This window comes from Hippopotamus amphibius, chromosome 12 (genome assembly GCF_030028045.1).
Source record: "Hippopotamus amphibius kiboko isolate mHipAmp2 chromosome 12, mHipAmp2.hap2, whole genome shotgun sequence".
NCBI classification, from domain to species: domain Eukaryota; kingdom Metazoa; phylum Chordata; class Mammalia; order Artiodactyla; family Hippopotamidae; genus Hippopotamus; species Hippopotamus amphibius.
The window spans coordinates 12,981,704-13,004,139 of NC_080197.1; the positions used below are offsets into that span (position 1 = coordinate 12,981,704).

The 22,436-nt window shown below is 49.6% G+C and overlaps 1 protein-coding gene across 6 annotated transcripts in view; it reads left to right on the forward strand.

The window, feature by feature from the left end:
* SULF2 (sulfatase 2) overlaps positions 1–22,436 on the forward strand; it is a 149,615-nt gene that overhangs the window by 31,446 nt on the left and 95,733 nt on the right. For all 6 annotated transcript variants that reach the window (XM_057703030.1, XM_057703029.1, XM_057703031.1 and 3 more), the window contains 2 exons: positions 3,712–3,976; positions 22,142–22,381. In XM_057703030.1, coding sequence (XP_057559013.1) covers positions 3,802–3,976; positions 22,142–22,381 — 415 coding nt within the window. In that variant the 5' untranslated portion in view covers positions 3,712–3,801. The remainder of the gene's footprint in view (positions 1–3,711; positions 3,977–22,141; positions 22,382–22,436) is intronic.

Sequence of the window (22,436 nt, forward strand, 5' to 3'; positions counted from 1 at the left end):
GGGTCCATGTATCTTTTTGAGTTAGAGTTTTCATTTTTTCCACGTATATGCCCAGGAGTGGGATTGCTGGGTCATATGGTAGCTCTATTTTAAGGAACCTCCATACTGTTTCCCACAATGGCCGCACCAATTTACATTCCCACCAACAGTGTAAGAGGGTTCTCTTTTCTCCACACCCTCTCCAGCATTTGTTACTTGTAGACTTTTAATGATGGCCATTCTGACTGGTGTGAAGTGATGCCTCATTTGATTTTGATTTGCAGTTCTCTAAGAATTAGTGATGCTGAGCATCTTTTCATGTGTCTCTTGGCCTTCTGTATGTCTTCTTTGGAGAAATGTCTGTTTATGTCTTCTGCCAATTTTTCAATGGGGAAGTTTGTGTTAGGAATGTCCATTTTAGTGGGCTGGGTGGCATGTCAGTCAAGCTCACAGTTTCAGACGCAAAGCACAAAGCCTCCTGGTGTGTTTCCAGAGCGGGGAGACTTGGGCTGATAAACAGCACAATTCGAGGACCCCCCCATGATTTGGGGTTAATTCAGGGACCCATTAGAGTCTACAGCATGTCTCCTTTTCAACCCTCTCAAGCCTCCCATTACCTCCAGAAGAAAGTCTCCGGATGGTGCTAATGTGCTTCGTTGCCTTTCAGCACCTGCTAATTTCCCTTAAACGAGAGACAGTGCAAGTGTGAGAGCTGCCAGCCCAGGGCTCAGCTTAGAGCCTGAAATGTGAACTAGAAGCTCGTAGACGGATGGAGTAACACGGTTTCTACTCTCTTTGACTTTGTGTGATTCGTTCTACAAGGAAGGGATGCTGCTTTTCCATTTATTCTTGGATAGAAAGTTTTCTTTTTCAAAACTGTATATTTGTCTTTATTTTTAAATGAGGCCACTTAAAGGAACCTGTGAACCAAATGGTAGCGGAAGGGCTGTACAGAGCTGGCAGGGACTGGGGCTGTGGCCCCTGAATATGAGAAGCTGGGAAATGTGAGTTCAGTGGTGAGAGGCCCCAGCTGAGCTGTCAGGGAGAACAGAGATCAAAGCCTGTCCCTGCTCTTTTCTCTCCAGGTGACCTTAGGACAGTGACTATGCCTCAGTTGTCCTCAACTGTAAAATGGGGATAATAGTGGTACTTGTGTGAGAGGGATGTTGGGGAGGTTGAGGGAGATGCTGTGGGGTGTCTGATGCAGGACCAGCTGCACTGGTGGTGATAATAATCTAATAATGGTTTTCACTGTGAATGATGTACTGCCGTCAGTGCACGCCACGTGCCAGGCTCTGGTCCCAGCATCCTGCATGAACTCATTTAATCCTTCACACCCATTTTGTAGATGGAGAAACTGAAGCGTAGAGGGTTAAGTTATTTGCGTAGGGTCACCCAGCAAGTACCTTTAAAGTCCATGAATTAAGTATCGTATAATATGGCACAAAGCAGGTACCCAGTACACGTCGCTGCAGCCACCCTGGCTGTTGCGAGATGTGGGCTTTAGCAGATGAGATGGAGGTGGACATCGATGCTTGTCCGCCGGTCCCATGAAACTCACAGCTCCCAGGGCAGCTCCTCAATAATGTGACCCTCATCTCGTCTCTCTGCACAGATGTCCTGACGGAGGCCCCTGGGGAGGGAAGCCCCGAGTGCAGCTCACTCTCTGTGCTCAGCCTTCCTTCACTGTGCAGAACTCAAGAGAACCCCACCAAAATCTCTACTCCTTTATTTAGCTGAATATATATTTAGCACTGACTCTGTGCCAGACACTGTACAAGGTCCTGGGGACCAAGCTGTGAGTAACACAGGTCCACTTCCTGCCCTGGTGGAGCTGACCCTCCCGTGGGAAGAACTGGGCAATGGTTGCAGGTGTAGAGGGACTGTGAGGGAAATAAAACAGGTTATAAAATACAGAGAGTGCCTGGGGTGGGGGTACCACCTCAGATAGGGCAGTCAGGGCAGGCCTCTGACATTTGTGCCAAGACTTGACAGAGGAGAATGAGCCCATCAAACAAAATCTGGGGAAACATTCTTTCAGGTTTAAGGAAGAGCAAGTGCAAAGGCCCTGGGGCAGGAACAAGCTTGACTTGTCTAAGTGACAGAAAGAAGCCATGGGCCTGAGAGCAATTGAGAGGATGGGAAGAGGTGGGCAGGGGCAGGATCACGCCCACCCTGTAGGGCTTGGTGGGGAGTCTGCATTTTGTACCCCAGTCTGTGCAAAGTCAGGGGAGGGTCTGAGCAGGTGAGTGACAGGGCTGGGACTAAGGTGAGCTGAGCGCCTTGCACCTGTCCACCTGGAGTGGGTGTCCCTTCAAACCTGTTCCCTGAGTGCCTCCCTGATCTTGCCTGGTTCAGCCCCTGTGAGTTGTATGTTTGGATTTGAATTTTAGAAAGATCCTGCAGGCTGCCCCAGGTGGGGGGGGGGGGGGGGGGGTTGGGGGGAACATGGAGGGTGGGGACAGGGGGTTGGGGAGGAAGTAGAGAGACCCCTTAGGCAGCTAGTGCTGCCGTCGGGAGACATGATACAGGCAGCACATCCCCCTCTGAGGAACCCGGGGTCCTTGGTCAGTCCCCTGAGCCATGGCTTGAGGTGGGGCGGGGTTTCCCACAACAGCAGGGGCAGATGGAGTCCTTCAAGGTCACAGGGATGGTGACTCAGCCCGACTCCAGTGAACTTGGTTTCCTCCCAACACGTCTGCTTGCTCACTCTTTTTCTCACTTTAAATAAATGAGACCGTAAGTCTATATCTGTACAGGACTTGAAGGCTCATTTCCTCAAGAAGTAGAAAAGTGACCACAGAGAGCAAAGAGCAGAGTGAGATCTGAGACCCACCTGAGTCAAGATTGGCCGGCCTGCCTCCCCTCCCTGACCTTTGCTTTTGACCTCATCTGACCCAGGGTCTAAAATTCAAATCCAAACATACAACCAGGGTTGCAGTGGAATGTGACAGTTCTTCTCCCCCAGCTTGTTAGCTCTCAGTTTTCTCTGTTGTCATTTTGTTTATTTTGCAACTTAAAACCGGTATGAATAACTTACCCAGTTACAGGATCTGTTGGCCAGGATGGGGGCCTTTGCAAACATCCCTGTTGGATTGAGTTCTTATAACAGTCATGTCTCCCAGTTTTATTCATGGGGAAACTGAGGTTCCTCTCTGGCTCACTGATGGGGAGACGCAGCTGGTGAGTGACGGAGCCAGGACTAAAACACGGAGTCGTCCAGCCCAAAGCATCAGCCCGGCTCGTCCAGACCCCTCCCTGAATCACATGCCACCTGAGAGCTGGGGCTGCATCTGCTCACCTCTGCATCCTCCATGGTGCTGGCAGAGAAGAGAGGACCAGAAGTGTCTGCTCCCCCAGATTAGGCTTTTTCCTTTCCTTTCACCAGGAGGTGATATATCTGTTGCATCGGTTGGATGGTTCAGAGGCAGGCTGACTACCTGACTTGGGACTTGGGCTGCCACCAACACATCCAGAGGATCTCTGGTCCAGGGGCGGAATTCTGTCTGCAGAAGTGGTCTCCAGAGGCTTTCCTGCCAGCCTCTTCTGTGAGCCAGTTGCAAACACTTTTCTTGTAACTTTAGACTAATTGGGTTTTTGCTCTGCTGTAGCCTTCCCCAATCAAAGAAACTCTGTCCCTGCTAGAAGCCATCGTAGCAATCATTATGCAAGCCTGAGCGATAGGGCAGCCTTTACCAAAAGATTGACCAGATTCTTTTCCTCTTACTTTAGATCCGTGAGTAGAGAGGGAAGAGAAACCGACAAAACACAGCTCCAGACTCCTGCATCCTGCCAGAAGCCGGGAGTCAGCGGAAACGTAGAATGGCACCCCCCGGCATCCTGCTTTGCTTGCTCTCTGCAACTGTCTTCTCTCTCCTGGATGGAAGTGCGGCGTTCCTGTCCCATCACCGCCTGAAAGGCAGGTTTCAGAGGGACCGCAGAAACATCCGTCCCAACATCATCCTGGTGCTGACAGACGACCAGGACGTGGAGCTCGGTAAGCACCCCGACTGCTGGCAGGCGGCATCTACCAGGCTCACCGTGCTGGGTCTCAGGCTCCTGATGCAGGACACTCAGGTAGACCTGGCAGAGTTCACGTCTAATGGACTGAACCAAGTCCCAGGGGTGGCCCCACACACGTGGATGCACAGCCAGGTCCTCAAGGTTAGGGGTCTCCAACCTTTCCCTAATGCAGAGCCATTCCTAGATGCCTCCAAAGTCTTCAGGAGGAGGGATGGTAGGAGCAATTCATTATTTTCATCCAATTTCTGTTGAGAACCTACTATATTCCAGGCAATATTCTAGGGCCTGGAACTTCAGTAATGAGTCAGGAACGCACAGTCTCTACTCTCATGGAATGAGGAGACAGATTATGAGGATCATTGCTAGTTCACATGGAAGATAATTTCAAGAAGGGAGAAATGCTCTGGAGGGTGCTGGATGGGGGTGGTGGTCAGAGCTACTTTGGATTGGTAATCAGGGAGGGCCTCTCAGAGGAGGTGATATTTGAGCTGACACTGAACAGAAGGAAGGAGCCAGCCTGGGGTAGGGGTGGGGGGGGGGGGTGTTTTATGTATATGTGTATGTGTATCCCTGCTCCATCAATCCTAACAGCTTTGGGTGGGCTCAGCCTTTCTTAGTGGCATCTAGGGGCAGGGAGGGTGGGCTCTATTGCTGATGACCCGACTCAGTTCACAGAGATGGTGTCTCAGAAGGGTGAGGGCGGCCACCTCTCGCCCTGAGCTGCTTCCCCTCACAGTGCTGTGGGCTCCAGGTAGAGTGGGTGAGGACAGGTGCCCTTGCCAAGATGTAGTTCATTTACACTGATGGCAGGCAGGACAAGGGCACCCTCCCTTTATCCCCTTGCTGGACTGTGTCGCTGCTTCACTGTGTAAACCATCCTGGACTCCTCCCCCTCCCTTCTAAGCAAGACCCTGGGCTCTCCACCCAGCTGGCTGTCTTCATTTGCATGAGGCATTTCTCACCACATTTTCATTGGCATGTGAAGTCCCCATAAGTGAGGCCACCAGGAGTAAGGCCCCCAGAGTCAGTCTGAACTGGACCTTGTGTTCCCCAGGGTCAAACTCCACCTGTATTTCCAGCTCACCTTTGGGGGTCTCTCACAGTGTCACCCTTCTTTCTTCTTTTCTTGTATCTTCTCCCCCTTTGAGTTCACTGATTTTACCAGTTCCATTTCTCCACATTAAACCCTACACAGCACTGTCCTAGAGATTTAGCAGGAGAGCCACAAAGGCAAATTACATAAGAAATTCTAAATTTCCTAGTGGCTACACTTCTTTAAAAAAGTAAAAATAAATGGGGGAAGTTAATTTTAAAGATATATTTTGCTGAACCCAGTATATCCAAATTATTATCATCTTAACATGTGCTCAATATAAAAAATCATTAGTGATATAGTTTACATTTTTTATATTGCTTTTGAAATCTGGCATGTACTTTACACTTAGAGGACATCTCAGGACCAGCCACCTTTCAAGTGCTCAGTGGTCATTTGTGGCTACTGTACTGGACAACATACAAGCCCCTGTGCATTTTTCTTCTCCTATAAATTAGATTTCCCTTTGCACCATCAGTGATGATGATAGACAGGGTAGACAATACTACGGTGTATTGTGAAGATCTGGGGAAAAGCCTTCCAAGCAGAGGCAGCAGCATGTGCAAAGGCCCTGAGGCAGGACCAAGGAGACAGATGTGGCTGGAGCCTGAGGAAGGGTCATAACATGACCATGGAGAGAAGGAAGGGATCCCAATCTTGGAGTCTCTCATGGGTTGTGGTAGGGAGTGCCAATAGTTCACCAGGTGAGGGGTGGGCCTTTAGCCTCTGTCTACTATCAAAGGAAAACTGAATATTGTTGGTGACAACATGTCTGTTTTTTTTAAAGATTTACTTATTATTTATTATTTATTTAGCTGGTTTGGATCTTCATTGCTGTGCACTTGCTTTCTCTAGTTTTGGCAAGTGGGAGCTACTCTTTGTTGCAATGAGCGGGCTCCTTATTGTGGTGGCTTCTCATTGTGGTGGCTTCTCTTGTGGAGCACGGGCTCTAGGCATGCGGGCTTCAGTAGTTGTGGCACTCAGGCTCAGTAGTTGTGTCTCGCGGGCTCTAGGGCACAGGCTCAGTAGTTGTGGCGCACATGGGCTTGGTTGCTCCGCTGCACGTGGGATCTTCCCAGACCAGGCATCGAACCCGTGTCCCCTGCATTGGTGGGCAGATTCTTCACCACTGCGCCACCAGGGAAGTCCTGGTGACAACAAATGTAAAGGTTTATTGGGAAAGCCTTTGCAGCCAAACATAAGATTGTGGTGAAGATCCAACTGCAAATCTGCACCCTTTTTGGATCCGTTATTAAAAATATGAATCAGTCTTTTAAGCACCAAGAAAAGGTGATTTATATGCATCTAAGCCATTCCTTATAAGGATTTGTATTAATGATCACAAGTATAGATGTTTCTCAGGGAGGTTATCAGTGCGAAAAGAATTTCCAGCCAGGAAGCAGTCAAAGCCCAGGGCTTTTATTGACAGTTTGACGCATACAATACCTATCTCCCCAGCAGCATTTAGAAGGAGCTGCATTTGATAACCATGGGGAGCCTGCAGAATGTGGCCATAGGACCATGAGTTTTGTTTCTGGCAGAATTTTGCAAAGAGCACTGGCAGGCAGCACCTGACTTCAGGGCACCTTGGTCTTGCCTCAGGGGGCCCCTCAAGCTGTTTCCATCATAGTTACGCGTGGGACTCCCCGGACACTGATCTGTGCATCCCACAGCTGTTGATGAAGCGTCTCCTCTGTGCAGTGCACTGTGCTGGGAGCTGGAGGATAGGGAAGGATCCCTGCAGCTGGAGGGAACAGGAAAGGCAGAGCCAGTTAGAAATGAGTTTGGTGGCTCAGGATGGAAAGAACACCTGTGAGCCGGGGCGGAGGGAGCCGGGGTATAAGTGGAGAGAGATGAGGCCAGGTCGTGCAAGGCCTTGTGACTATGGTGATTTTGAGTTTTATTCTTAGTGAAACAGACATGAGTGAGTGGGCCTTGAGCAAGGGAGGGCTGTGACCTGACTTAGGTTCCAGTAGGATCCCTCTGGCTGTTATGCTGAAATTAGATGACATTAGGGCAGGACTGTAATGGGGCAGGCGAAGATGGAAGCATGGACCAGGGCAGGAACAGTGGAAGCCGGAAAACATGCATGAATGGGTTGGATGGGGTGGGAGGTCGAAGAAAGAAGGAGCATCAATGGTAACTCCTAGATTTTTGGCCTGAACCAAGATGAATGATTGAACACCCGCTCTTAGGAGCACCGCATTTTTGCTGCAGTTTTGTGATCTAACTAAGCCTCACATCAGAATCTGATTGTAAGTTTACACCTGTGACTCTCTAATAAAGCCAAAGGCATCTGCAAATATAAGGAAAGGGGCTCCGGGTGTGATGAGGACATGGGAGAGAGGAAAGCAGAGAAAACCAGGGCTAACTTATAACACCTAGATCCATCCTCTTCATTTTAGATGGAAAGACTGAGGCCCAGAGAAATGAAGTCACTCGTGCAAGGTCACACAGCTAGAACGTGGCTAAATAAGATTTGAACCCAGAGCCCATGATCTTAACCACTCCTCTACTTAACCAGTCTCCTGGGGTGGCTATTGAGTTGTTTTCAGATTGGGAGTGTGTTTGTTAGCAGTTTTCACTGTTACCCATACCGTTGCTGAGAATGTCTTTAAACGTGCGTCTTTGCATAGGCGAGCGAGGATTTCTGAAAGATAAATTCCGGGAAGTGGATGCAGTGGGTTTGGAGCCCTCATGTTCAGTGGCATCTGTCAGTTTCCCCCCGCAGCACTCACTTGCACGATCGGTGCCTGCAAGTCTTCCCTTCTGCAAAGGAGCCAGTCCCTCCAATAGCGTTGGGAGGAGGCCGTGCTTCTTTCAGGAGGTGAGGGATGATGGCAAGGTGGTAGTGTGGGGAAGGTGGCCTTTTTATAAACCACTAGACAGACCCAGATCAATAATGCATGTTCCCCAAAAGGCCAAGCACATTATCTCACAGTCGGCAACAACTGCCACACAGAGGGTGGTCCTAAAAAATTTATCATCTGCTATTTTCTGCTCATCCAGGCGGCAGTTCTGATGGTTCTCTGGGCTGGAGGCTTCTTGACTAAGATAATTCCAGGCTTTCTTCCAGTCCCGGGGCGGAGAACAGCCGTCCATCCTAATTAGGGTCTGGATGAGAGAGCTGGAATGGGACACAGCACAGGAAAGGGGCTCTTCCTATCTCCTAATTGTGCGGGGGTGCGGAATCTTTTCTTTTTCCTTTCCCTATGTGCATTTGACATGCCTCCCTGAGTTGTCATTTGGAAATGTCCAGTGCCCAGAGGAACAGGTTCCAGGGCATACTAGTTATTAAGTGGCCTCCATTATCAATATATTTTTCAGAGCGATTGGGAAAATCTCAATTCAAAGATGACCCTTGGAGACCAGCAAGGTCTTGGCCACCCTCTTCATCAGGAGAGTAGAAGAGGGACAAGCATACGGAAGCCAAGGTCTCATTTGCATGTGTCCTTCAAATAGGCCTTGAAACCGGTAGACTCCGCCAGGGTTTGCTAGTTTAATTCAATCCAGACAAACCCTTGGTGAGCCTCCAGGGCTGGGACAGGCTCTGAGACACCAAGATGAGTTGGACACAGTCCTTGCGTGGAGCAAGAAAATATTTTGACTTCCCAGGGCCGTCTGTTCTATTACTTGAACTGGACTTACCTTTTGAAGCTTAGGTATTATTTTAAAAGGAAGCTTTAATTATGACTGTAAACAAAAAACTAGTATCCATTGCCTGCAGTAAAAGGTCACTGCAAAACCAAGTCTAATGAGAACTGCAGCATTTTTACATTTTAGCAAGATGCTGCCTCCCATGAGGCCAAGGCCGGAGTGGCTTTGCTGTAAAAGGATATGGGCAGTTTTGAGAGAGGCCTTAAAGGTGAAGCAGCCCCTCCCTGAGGCTTTCTCTTTGACCTAATCAGTGGGATGGTAACTGGAAAAGGGAAGGACTTTCTTGAATCTGAGTCACGGACTTTGAATGTTGGGGGCCACATCTGTATGGGCACCGTCTGGCAGTAACTCTTGTGTCTGATGGTTAAGGAGACCGTCAGACCCCAAACCCCAGAATATCAGGCATTGATTCTTCACTGCCCATTTTCTTGGGAGTCCACACCAGGTAGAAACAAGGTGTGTTTTAGAGACCCCCTTGGTTTGCTGGATTTCAGGTGTGCCACTCATGACTGCATGAACTGTGGATCAAATGTTCATAGTTCAGAAGAATTCTTTGCCTCTCAGAACATCTTTCCATGAAAATACTCCCAATAGAGATGTAAAGATGAGAACTCTCTAGCAAAACAGCTGAGTTCAAACCCTCATTTTGCTGCTGACTGTGTGGCCTTGGGAAAGTTACTTGACCTCTCTGTGCTTCAGTTTGCTCATCTATAGAATGTCGGAAGGTTATCTATGAACCTAACCTTCTTGTGAGGACTTAATATCCTGGAGTCAGCGATGGGGCCAACCCCTACATGAACCATGAGGACTGGGAGAGGGAGGTAGGGGTGATTCCCTAAAATAAAATTCAAGAGCTAGTGCCAGAAGAGGGCAGAATGGCTGGTGTGCTGTCAGATCCAGGTGATGCCCACGGTACCTTCATAGGGCTGCCTCTGAAGCAAGGTACCCAAAGGGTGGACCAGACTCAGTCATTCATCAGATACGTATTGAGCACCTGCAATGTGCCAAGCAGGATCCAATAGCAAACAAAACAGGCAAAATCTCTGCTCTTAGGGAGCTAACATTCTAGACCAAGAGTTAACTTAAAAGATATATAAAGTATGTAATACATAAGATAGTGAAAAGTAGTGAGGAGAAAAAAGCAAGGAAGGGAAGTCAGCAAGTTGGGGAGGGGAAAGGGAGAGTTGTGATTTTATCTAGGGCAGCCTCACTGAGAAAGGGACATTTGGGCAAAGAAGGTAAGGGAATGAGTCAAGGGGATTCCCCCAGGAAGAGCATTCCAGGCAAAGGGAACAGTGGGTACAAAGGCCCTGAGGCAGAATCAGTCCCAACAGGCTCACAGAGCAGCAGATGGCCACAATGGCAGAGCAGTGTGAACGAAAGAGACAGGAAGAGGTGAGGTCTGAGAGGCAATGGGATGGTGGTGGCAGGGCAGATCGTGCAGGGTCTTTGCACCAGGGGGAGGACTGTGGCTTTCTAAGTGAGATAGACACGCATGATGGACATTGACATCATCTGACTTACGTGTTAATATGACCCCTTTGGCTATTTTATGGAGAATAGAGTGAAAGGATGTAATAGAGTGAAAAGGATGTTAATATGACCCCTTTGGCTATTTTATGGAGAATAGAGTGAAAGGACTGTAATAGAGCAGTGAGGGGTCTACAGCAATGGTCCAAGAACCAGATGATGGTGGTCCAGACCAGAGTGGGAAAAGCAGTCAGATGCTGCCCAGAGTTAGAGAGGGTGGAATTGATAAGATGTGCTAATGGATCTGATATGGAGTGGGAGAGAAGAGTCCAGAATAACTCCAAGGTTTTGGTCTGAGCAGCTACAGGGAGTTGTTTACGGAGATGGGGAAAGCTGTGGTGTGGAGCTCAGTTCTGGACCTGGTAAGTTGCAGATGCCGGTGGAAAGCCCAGGGGAGCTGTCCAAGGCAGTCAGTCTTCAGAGTCAGGAGTTTAGGGGGAGGCCCAGGCCTGGATGGGCCACGATTGGAAGAGGGTGGCAATGATATGCACATCGTATGCCTGTTTGTGCTTCCCTGGGTCAGAGACCTGCGCCAGATTCTCAGAGGGGCCTGTGGTCCTGAGAGTGGCAGGCCTCCAGCCTGGAGGGCTGTCTTGTGGGAGAGGCTGGCTCTTGAGAGAGAGGCTTGAGAGGGCTCCTGGCCAGGCACTTGTTTGCCTCTTTCCATCTGTGAACACAAGGAAACCACACCCTGTGCTACAGACGGATATCCAGAAATCAATTCTAAATTGCAGGCTTGGGTGCTCTGCAGGGGCCAGATGGCTGGAAGCCCAGATTCCGGACACCAGATCGGTGGTAACTTCCAATGCAGCCTCTCTGAGATACCAAATCCTGACATTCCTGCCGCTGCTCACTGGAGTTAGAAAAACATGTAGCTGCAGGTTATCTCAGGAAGAAGAGAGGCTCATTTAGACCCACCCTGGTGTCCAACCTGCCAAGCACATTCCTCCAAGATTTTTTTTTTTGATTCAGCAACTTAGGAGATCACTTACATTCTGAAAGCTAAGTGTATCAGGATTAGGTTTGACTGCATGTAAAAGAAAATATAAAATAACAGTGGCTTAAACAAGATAGAATTTTGCTTCTTACATAAAATTGTCTGGAAGTTGGCAGTTCAGGGCCATCCTGGTGACTTCATGGTTATGAGGGACTCAAGCTCCTTCTCTTCTTTTGTATCTACTATGCTTATTGTGTGGCATCCTTCCTTAAGGTCACCTTCATGGTTCAGAATAGCTGCTGGGGCTCCAGCTATCACAGCCACATTCCAGGCAGCAAGGTGGAGGACACACAAGGGTAGAAAGGATGGACCTTTGAGTTAAGTCAGCTCCCTTTAAGAACCTCATCCCAGACATCACCTACAACACGGACAGAACTTATTTAATTAGCCACATGACCTCAGCAAGAAATACAGGACACATTCAAACTTTAGTTATTCAGGGAGGGTTTAACATTTTTGCTCAGGTGTGAGCAAGTGTGGGGAAACAACTAGTGACAGTGCAGCACTCAAGGCTAGTTCATAACAGTGGGGTCATCCCCACTCCAAGACCAAGGGGGCAAGGGCAGCAAATGGATACCAGAACCTTAAGATACAGGGCCATTCAGTAGGAGCTGTCACCCTCTGTTGACACCACAGGGAGCAAGATGGAGGAATCCATACCCCAACCTCAGTTCTTGCTTTTGCCGATCTCCTGCCAGGGCCCCTCATTAGCCAAACCAAGTCCAAAGCCAGAGTATAAAGCCACTTTGGATACAGCCCATCCAGGTCAGCTCCCTGGGCTGGAGAATTAGGCAGATGGTGGATCGTGAAGGTTAAAGGGAGGACCACTCCCACATGTAGCTACAAGAGAGTCTGGGAAATGCAGTTTCCTAGCTAGGTATGTTGAAGATTAAAATCAAGGCCTATTAATAAGGAATAAGGGGAAACAGATATTGGTGGGCAGCCTGGGGTCTCAGCCACACCAGAGATCAGGAGCAAGGGTACCAGGAAGGGGCAGCACCTCCAGCAGGGGGTGTGTGACTAAATGATGGGCCCCGTGAGAAGGAGCTGTTCACATGGAAACCTGGGCGAGGAGCATCCCAGGCAGGGAGGAGCTTGCTAGGAACTTTGAGGAGGGCAGCAGGACCTGGAGAGGGAGGAAGAGAAGGATGGAAGTGGGGGGTGAGGGCAGAGAAGAGATGGAGGAAGGTCTGGATTTTATTCCCAGGCCAATGGAAAGTCACTGAAATGTTCTGAGCTGGTCAAGTATGCATGATTCACTTTTTCAGTAGCTCTGGCTGCAGGTGGAAAGAAGGTAGCCAGGGGACAGGAGCGGAATCAGGTAGACCAGTTGTCCCAGTGGGAGATGATGGGGATACTGCAGAGGGAAAGGTGGGGAATGAGTGGGTTCTACTTTGAAGGTCCGCAAGGCTTGTTGATGGATTACAAGCGGGAGGGGAGGGAAGGAGAATCAAGGATGACTCTGAGGTTTTTGGATGAGCTGTTGGGCAGATGGTGGTACCTGTTACAGAGATGGGAGACTGGGCGAGGAGAGACAGGTTTTCAGGCTTAGGGCAAACATCAAACTGCTTTGCAAACGTCGCCCACCAGGCCAGTGGCTGGGTGACTGGCTCACTTTCGAGGTGTAGCCCACCTTGAAAAGTGAGCAAAACACCTTGGAGACTCTGCCTCACTGAGTCAGTAGCCTCTGCCAAGGGCAGCAAGTCAGAGAATTACAAGTGAGAGGGGCGTTTCTGGGTGGAGCTCCTCGGAGAGGAAATGGCTGGTGATTGCTAAGTGCCATTGTGATACCCACAGCCTGCCCTGCCCCGCCCCAGGGCACCTCCCCTCCATTGAGAACCATTAGATCGGCGTTTTCCCTAGAAGCTTCTGCTGGCTCTGGTTGCAGAAGAAAATTACAGCATGATTTTTTGATTTTTCAGTTCAGTGTTCATTAGTGAAATTCCAATACTGCCTCTTCAACATCTGCTTTAACTGGTTTTGGGTTTAGGAACCCGTTACGAGCCTTGGCTTTTTTTGTAGCTAAAACCGGCAGTTACATTTGACTTTATTTTGTAATATCCAAGGGTCAGGAATGGTTCCCCCTTTGCCATCACTGTGAGGAAATCTCGTCTGAGAAGCGGGTCCCAGGAATCCAGTGGATTTTTCTGGATTGAGTTGCAGGCACACAGTTGTTGCCAACTAACAGCAGTGAGCACATTCCAACATGAGGCGGGGAATCAAATGTAATTGCTTGGGAAACAATGGAGTCCCTGGGCCCAGACGTGGCCTCTGATTGCTGCTGTTTGGCCCCTAGGCCTTTCCCCCACCCCCGACCCTCCACCCTCCACCCCCACCCCCGCTGGGACAGAGCTATTCTGGGGCAGCCCCACTGATGAGGCCCAGCCTCCTGTGGCCATTAAGCAGGTGTTTGCATGGGCGGGCTGCTCACAAGCTGATCCAGTGACATTGTGGGCTTTCCAGGGACAATCAAGGGCCAGATGAGGGCCATTCAGGCGAGGGCTGTCACTTGAATTCTAGCCTGGTGGGTGGACACTAGCGGCTGGAGGGCGGTACAGGACGCACATGCTTCCCCACCTGTGGCCCAAGCTCATGGCCCTCCACCCCCTGCTTGTCCAGGTCAAGACGCTGTTCCAGCTTTCCCCAAACCCACAACCCCTCTTCACCCTCTTAAAACCTGCTCTCTGTGGGTCTCCAGGCCACAGTGAGTGTTACATTGCAAGTTTCCTTAGGTGGTCAGTTGAGCTGGAATAGAATCAGCTAAGGGTTGCAAACCCAGTGCCTGCAGAACCAGGCTGGTACCCCAGGTGAGAGAAGTGGGCCTGATGGGGGCCAGGCAGAACCAGAGGGGGGGGCTCTTCTAAAGTCAGCCTTTGCTACTCAGATCCCCCCACCTGTGGGCCCATCAAGCCCAGATCTGTGTATTTTTCACGCAAAGCCTGAAATCTGGGTTGATGTGAAATCTCCCAATTAAAAATTAAAAGCGGTTAATTCAGATTTTTAAACACTTTTGAGCAGACCTAAATCCAACGCACGTGCAGACAAGCTTCTGTTCAGAGGCGCTTGATTTGTGAACTCTGTGTTACACCATATAGAGTTGGGGACTTCCATAATTTAAATTTTTTAAAGCTAACATGTATTCAGTCCTTTCTGTATGCCAAGCATTGAACTAAAGGCTTTGCATGTATTTTTCTCAATTAAAATTCTGCAATAGTCTAGGTAAGAAATAGCAACATCGAAACGTAGATTTAAGTCAAGACCCTGGATTTGCTGTGTCCCACCTCCCACTACTTTCCCAAGGAGGGTCTAACATCACAGACTCTATTTACTTATAATTTTAAGAAAACAAACGTCATAAAGCATCATCTCTTTAGTTATCCACCAAAACCAATGCCTCCTATGCTATGCCACCCAAGATGGGGACCACAGGATTTTATCTTGGCGGGGGGCGTGCATTTAGGGTGCATCTTCTCCCAGCTGACACAGACCTCGAGGACAGAAAGTAGGTGTGAGCCACCTAAATCCCAGGAATGGCCAACAAATTTGGGTCATATTTTGAAGCTTGAGAGCCCCCAGCATCTGCTAAGTCCCCAGAGACAGCGGTTGCCCTGACCCAGACCTTTAGGAGAGCATAGGAAACCATCGTTTCCCAAAAGGCCTTTCTAGGACACAGGTTGTGTGTGAAATCATCTCGTGTGACAAGCTGACAAACATTGATTTTGCTACTGACAAACTTCTTTTCATACGCACCCCCGCCCCCCAAAAAAAATCTACGTAGCACATCAAATCCAGAATTTCACATAGTTACTTAGGTTGAGATAAAAGTTTATTTTTTTAAAGTCACATTTAAGAAAAATGTCAAATCAAATAAAAAGTAGCCCAGATGGTCACTGAGAAGCCTCCTTCCCCAAAAAAGCAATCAGAAAGGGGCAGGCAGATGAAATGTGGGGCACTGTGTTTCTGGCAGGTGAGTGGTTTGCACACTGGAATTTAAGTCCGCATCATCAGGATGAGGGCGGGATCTCCCCAGCCCATAAGAGTCACCACGAAAGGTGTCAGCGACACCTCACCCTGGCCCAGCGAGGGAGGAAGGTTTGATCACGGAAAGAAGCCGGGTCTGTTTTTGTCTGCATGTCCCCAGGCTTGTGTTGGACAACAGAAGTTTTGGTTGGCTGGCCTTTTTATTTCTGTGCGGCCTGCTCTTCCAGGCCTTTCCCTCCCCTCAGAGCTGTCCGTCTGCATTAGGGCTGTGCTGAACCAGGAGATTAGATCATATGTTTTCCTGTTCCAGATGTGGATTTATCGAGCCTCGTCGCTGTGGCAGCTTTAATGAAGCAAGTTACTGTCCCCAAGGGGAGGCTTACCATGTCGTGCCGCTCACGCGCAGACGCGCTGTCATTTCAGGGCATCGTTAAATTGTGCTTTCATAGCGGGTCGACACAACTCCCCTTCAGCCAGCTTATTTGGGCCGAGGTGAGCGCCCCGAGCAGGCACGTGCAGGAAACTGCTGGAAAGAGCAGACAATCACTCATTTGCCTTGAAACGAGGAGGACGGGGGTGCGAGGGCTTTGAGACCCTGATTTGGAGCCCATTAAAAATAAGAAACGGTTCCGCGGGCTGTTTGCCTTTTGCCAACACAGCATTTGGGGCAGCTGACTGCGGGTGAACTGTTCACCAGGTGGTGGCCCCCCTGCTTTCCAGAAGGGTCCGACAGGTTGGGGTGGGCCGCCAGCTGTGTCCTTTCTGCAGTCTCTGGAGACCAAGCACGGCCAAGTCCTCATCCCCAGCTGCTTCCTTCTTTCTCCTGTAGTCAGTGAAGAGCAGGCAAAGGCTTGATTCTGCCTGGAGTGACCTAGATTCGTGCCTTCAGGAAATATTTACTGAACACCTACTATGTGTCGGGCACTGTTCTAGGCCTCAGGGCTGTGAGGCGCGGTCAGTGGCGCCAGCTCCCATCGCCCTGACATCTAGGGCTACAGGGGGATGACCAGCAAGATAAAAAGGTAATTGTGCCAAAGTATATAGCGTGTTAGATCAACACGTGCAGAGCTGATCTAACGTAAAACAAGGAAGAGGATGTGACCTATCAGGGGCAAGGGGGTAAAATTGTGGACGTGGGCAGGGCGGGCCTCACTAAGATGAAAGCTTTTATTATTTTAATTGAAGTATAATTGCTGTACAACATTATGTTACAGGCAGACTGTGTAGTGATTCACAGTTTGTAAAGGTTATGCTCCTTTTATAGTTATTATAAAATGTTGGCTATATTCCCCATGTTATACAATATATTCTTGTAGTTTATTTTATACCTAATAGTTTGTACCTGTTAATCCCCTACCCGTATATCATCCCTCCCCTCAAGAAGAGACCTTTTGAGTAGAGTCAAGAAGGGTGTGAGGGCCCAGGCCCCGGAGGTGCTGGGGAAAGGCTTTCCCAGCAGGAAGAACAGCACAGGCAAAGGCCCTGAGGCAACAGCGAGCCTGGCAAGTGTGAGGCTGCAGAAAGGGGGTGAGGAAGGGGCCTGGGTCCCGCAGGGCGTGCGGACGACCACAGGGATTTTGTTCTCCGAGTGAGTGGGAGCCACAGAGGGTGCAGAGGAGAGGGGCGCTCTGGCTGCTTCTGGAGGAATAAACGGCCAGAGTCCAGGCAGGAAGCAGTTGACCCAATTCAGAGGAAAGAGGATGACCGCCTGCCCAGGGAGGAGGCGACAGGACTCTGAGTGAGGATGTGCTTTAAAGAAAGAGCACCAGGCTTTGCTGATGGACTGGATGTGGGAACAGAAGGATGGGACCAAGGAGTAGCCAAGATTACGGCCTAAGTAACCGGAGGAGAGGGGCGGGGCTCCGGGGACTCGGGGTGTCTCTTAGCCAATACCATCTCTGGATAGACAGTTGTGGATTGTGCCAAACGCCAGGCATAGCCATCCCCTCGCCTTTCCACCTGGCCACCTGTACTGCTATTTACATTTTTTAAATAGCTGTAATTGGTTTTTTGTTTATTTATCAACATTTGTAATCAAAGTATAGTGGATTTCAATGTTGTATTAGTTTCAGAGGTACAGCAAAGTGATTCAGTTTTTATGTATATATTCTTTTTCAGATTCTTTTCCCATACTACAAAATATTCCCATACTACAAAATATTAAGTTCCCTGTGCTATACATTAGGTCCTTGTTGTTTATTTTATATATAGTAGTGTGTATATATTACTCCCAAATTCCTAATTTATCCCTTTCCCCCCTACCTATCCCCTTGGGTAACCTTAAGTTTGTTTTGTATGTCCGTGAGTCTGTTCCTGTTTTGTAAGTAAGTTCATTTGTATCATTTTTTTAGATTCCACATATAAGTGATATCATGTGATATTTGTCTTTCTCTGTCTGACTTACTTCACTTAGTATGATAATATCTAGATTTATCCATGGTGCTGCATGTAATTGTTTTTTGAGAACAGGATTCCACTGCCCTAAATAAGAGAAGCTAGCATCACTGGCCCTTAGTTGAAGGAAAGTAAACCATATGGTCAAGTATAAGCTAATACAGCTGCCCACCCAGAGCTCCAAGGGAGTGGCTGGGGCTCTTTCTGTTGAAATAGGATGTGTGAGGGCATGACCTCACCCACCCGAGACTTTCTCCTCGAGTTGATCAGGAGTGAATGGGAATTACTTTCCCACCACTGGTGTCCCTGGCATTTGGTGATGTGACCCCGTGCCACTCTCACTGCTGGTGTGGCAGCTAAAGTCACCTCTGGGATGACTAGGGGACCTGACAGAGAGTCCAGGAGACGATTCTGAGCCTCGTTGAAGCCGAGAGTTGACCAAGTATGTGGGGACCTCTGTGCCCTTCCTGGGTACATTATCACAACCTCCTGTGTGGTGTAAACTGGACGTTTCCTGACACTAAACCCCCACCTCTGCCGTCAGACAAGCCTGGGGTGTAAGTCCTCACGTCCCACTTCCCCAGCTCTGTGGCTTTGACCAGTCATTTAACTCCCTGTGCTCCGTTCCCTCTTCTGTTAGATGGTTTGTTGGGAGGATGAAGTAACACGATGCCCGTCACGTGCCCAGCACTGTGCAGACAGCAAACAGTCAGCCAATGACAGTCGCCACGTTCGTGGTAATGATTGTTATCAACATGCACCACTGCCCTCCACCCCAGGGACGAGTCAGAGCTGTCTCAACAACTGAGTTATATTAAGAGTTACCAAGCCAGGGCCTGCAGGGACCAGGCAGGTCACGTGAAGGGGCAGAGTTGCTGTAAGACTTTAGGGAGGGCTGGGGAGTGTGGCAAAGGAGAGAGCACATCATCTGTTTGGTGCTGTTTAAAGTCAGATTTTTTAAATCCACTGCACACAACACACACACGTGCGCACACACACACACACACACACACGTGTATCATGGACACAAACCAGCTTGGGCTCCTGAGTTATATGGAAACGCAAAGAGTGAGATAATTTTGTTTTGGTTAATGTAGCAGATATGTGTTGAGCAGTCACCATGGGCCAGGCATTGTTCTGGGCTTGGGAGGACGACAGTGAACAAAGCAGGCCTAGATCCCTGCCCTCAGTGGGAGCAGTGGGCAACATGCCAGTAAGTGAACTGTCCGAGGGCAGTAAGTGTTGGAGGGCTAAGTAAAGCAGGGAGGGGTCGTGGGGGTGCTGGAGGGAGGGGCCGCAGTTTTAGTGTGGAGCCAGGGAAGGCCTCTCAGATACGTGACTTTTTTTTTTTTATTGGAGTATAATTGCTTTACAATGTTGTGTTAGTTTCTGCTGTATGACAGTGTGAATCAGCTGTATGTATACATGTATCCCCTCCCTCTTGGACCTCCCTGCCCCCACCCCATCGCACCCATCTGTGGCATCACAGAGCACCGAGCTGAGCTCCCTGTGCTACACAGCAGGTTCCCACTAGCTCTCTCTTTTACATGTGCTAGTGTATATGTGTCAATCCTAATCTCCTAATTCATCCCAGCCTCCCCTTCCCCCTCTGTGTCCACCTGTCCATTCTCTACGTCTGCGTCTCTATTCCCGCCCTGCAGATAGGTTCATCTGTACCATTTTTCCAGATTCTACATATATGTGGGATCAGATATATGACATTTGGTGAATAACCTGAAGGAGACTAGAAGGATGCACCCCAAGGCCAGCAAGACCCGGGGCTCTGCTGGACCCCGAGACTGTGACCCACTCCCTCTACAGGTTCTGGTGAGTTCGCACCAGCGTGTGGAAGGAGGCCTCAGAAAGCTCACCTCCTCCATCCCCTCCAGAGGGAGACTTCATACCTGGTAGAAACCCTCTAATTGCCACCAGTTACAGATGGGACCCTTGGGGGCTTCTCGGGAGGGCATGTGACCTTGACAACAGATGTCATGTAGTTCCGGGGCCTGACGATTCCTGTTGAGACACAAAGCTGGTTCTTTCCTCTACCCACTGGGGTGACCTTGGCCAAGGGGCTCAGCAAACACACCTGGTTCCAGGTGGGCATCCCTTATAAAACTGCCTCAGTGCTGGGGTTGAAAGGGCGGGCTTTGCTGTGTTTCCTTCAGTCGTTCAGTGAGATGTTACAGAGCATCAATTATATATTCCTGGGGGTGGGGTGGACAGCGCCCTGCCTCACCCAGAACTCTCAGTCCAGAGCCAGAGGCAGATCATAAACAAGTGACCTTGTGAAGGAGACCGTTTTAGAAGGAGAGAAATGCTAAGAAGAAACATACACTGGTGTGATAGCAAGTACGCTGGTGGCTCTTTCAGCCGAGGAGGTCGGCCAGGTCTTGCTGAGGAGGTGACCTCTAAGTTGAGATCTGAATAAGGAGACAAGCCAGCAAAGCGAGGTCTTGGAGAGAGTCCCAGGCAGAGGCAAGAGCAAGTACAAAGATCCTGGGGCAGGGATGAGCTTGGAGCCCTCGAGAAACAAAGGGGAAGCCAGTGTAGCCAAATAGGCAGGGCGGAGGGGAGAGATGAGGTCAAAGAAACACAGGAGGTGGGTTGGCAGGGAGGGCCGATCTGGAAGAATCTTAGGCCACAGTAAGGATTTGGGGTTTTCTTCTGAGTGTGGTGGGAAGCTGCCAGATGGTTTGAAGCAGTGAAGAGGTATAATCTATGTTTGCCTCACAGAAGCTCTAGCTGTTTCCTTCACTGTTTGGCAGAAAGATGGGATAAGAGAGCCACGTAAATCTGCTTTTCACTCTTAGCCTTTAGGGACGGAGTGCCGAGGTGGGCCTGATTCCCTGTTTTCAGGTCTTTAGGGGGCTGTTGGTAATCGGGATTGGCAGCTCTCCAGCAAGAACTTCAAACACCGGGTTGGTCCTGGATTGGTTTCCTATTGCTGTCCTAACAAATTGCCACAAACCAGGTGGCTTAAAACAACAGAAATTTACTATCTCACAGGTATGGAAGCAGAAGTCTGAAGTTAAGGTGTTGGCAGGGCTATGATTCCTCCAAAGGCTCTAGCGGTGAATCCTTCTCTGCTCACCCAGCTCCTAGAGGCCCAAGGAGTTCCTTGGCTTATACAGGCATCCCTCCAATCTCTGCCTCCATCTTCACACGGCCTTCCCCTCCATGTCTGTGTGTCTTCTTCCTTCTGTCTCCTGCAGGGACACTTGTCATTGGATTTAGGGCCCACCCAAGTAATCCAGAATGATCTCACCTCAAGATCCTCTAGTACCTCTGCGAAGACCCTTTGTCCAAATTAGGTCCCATTCACAGGTGCCAGGGCTTGGGATAGGGACATATATCTTTGGGGGATGGGCCATCATTCAACCCACTATAGACCCTAAGAACTGCAAGGAAAAGAAAAAAACTGAGGATAGCCTTAGAAGGAAAAGAAAAAAGGATTTCCATCGACTACTTCCATTAAACCTTCTAAGTGTCTGGGTACCAGCCATGGTATAGAATTTCATATCCATTCCTCACACATTTATTGAGTACCTACTGTGTGTCCCACACCGTGGGGGCATTGAGGATTCAGCAATGAGCAAGGCACACAGTCTTTGTGCTCCTGGAGCCCTCAGTAGAGCAGACAGTGCGCAGGCACTGGCACGCAGTAGGGTTTCCACACAAATTCCTTTCCTTCCTGCACCTTGCTCTGCTCACAGCTTCATTGAGAAACAAGAAGAGGCATGAATGAAATCACCATACCTAGTGGTTTATCATTAAGTCCTAATAACACATGCATGGTAGGAGCTCAAGGGAATCAGAAACCAGAGTGGTCCCAGAGGGCAATGAGAAAAGATGCAGCTGGACTGATGGGTTAGATGTGGGGGGGGGGGGGGGTGGGACGTGGGTTCCAAGCTGGAAGGACCACATGGACAAAGGCAGTGACTGTGGGTCATGACTGATGCAGAGTATTTCAGCTGAGAAGTATTCAGAGAGAAGAGGGGAGTGGGGGTGGCCAGGTTGGCGTGATCAGATTTCATTAAGAGTGAACAATTCTTGGGGAAGTTCCAAGTGAAACAAAGTATAATCTTCTCTCTGTTTACACATTGGTTGCTTCCCCCCCCAAAAAAATCAGTGTACATTAATACCCTGCAAAAGATGTTCTGGAAGACAGAGTTCTTTACTAGGCTCAGATAACTTATAAACAGGCTCTTACTTACCCGCCCCCATGAATGCCTAGAGGAACTGGGGACCCAGAGTACTTCCTCATTGCGCAAGACTATCCCACAGTGCATTGCTGGCCACTGGCCACAAATGCCAGGAGTGCCCCCCAGTCTGTCCCTGGCGATTTCCAACATGCATTCCCCTCCCCAGGGATGGGGGCGCCGCCCTGTTGAGGACCACTCAGCAGCCGTCTCTAATCGGTGCCTGACTGGGGCACACTAGTTGGAGATCTGCTGGCCCGCATCTCACCTCTGCTCTGGTTGCAGGTTCCATGCAGGTGATGAACAAGACCCGGCGCATCATGGAACAGGGCGGGGCGCACTTCATCAACGCCTTCGTGACCACGCCCATGTGCTGCCCCTCGCGCTCCTCCATCCTCACCGGGAAGTACGTCCACAACCACAACACCTACACCAACAATGAAAATTGCTCCTCGCCCTCCTGGCAGGCACAGCATGAGAGCCGCACCTTTGCTGTGTACCTCAACAGCACCGGCTACCGGACAGGTGAGGGAACCAGGCTGCCGTGGGCACGCGCATGCGCGGGCTGGGAAACTCCGAC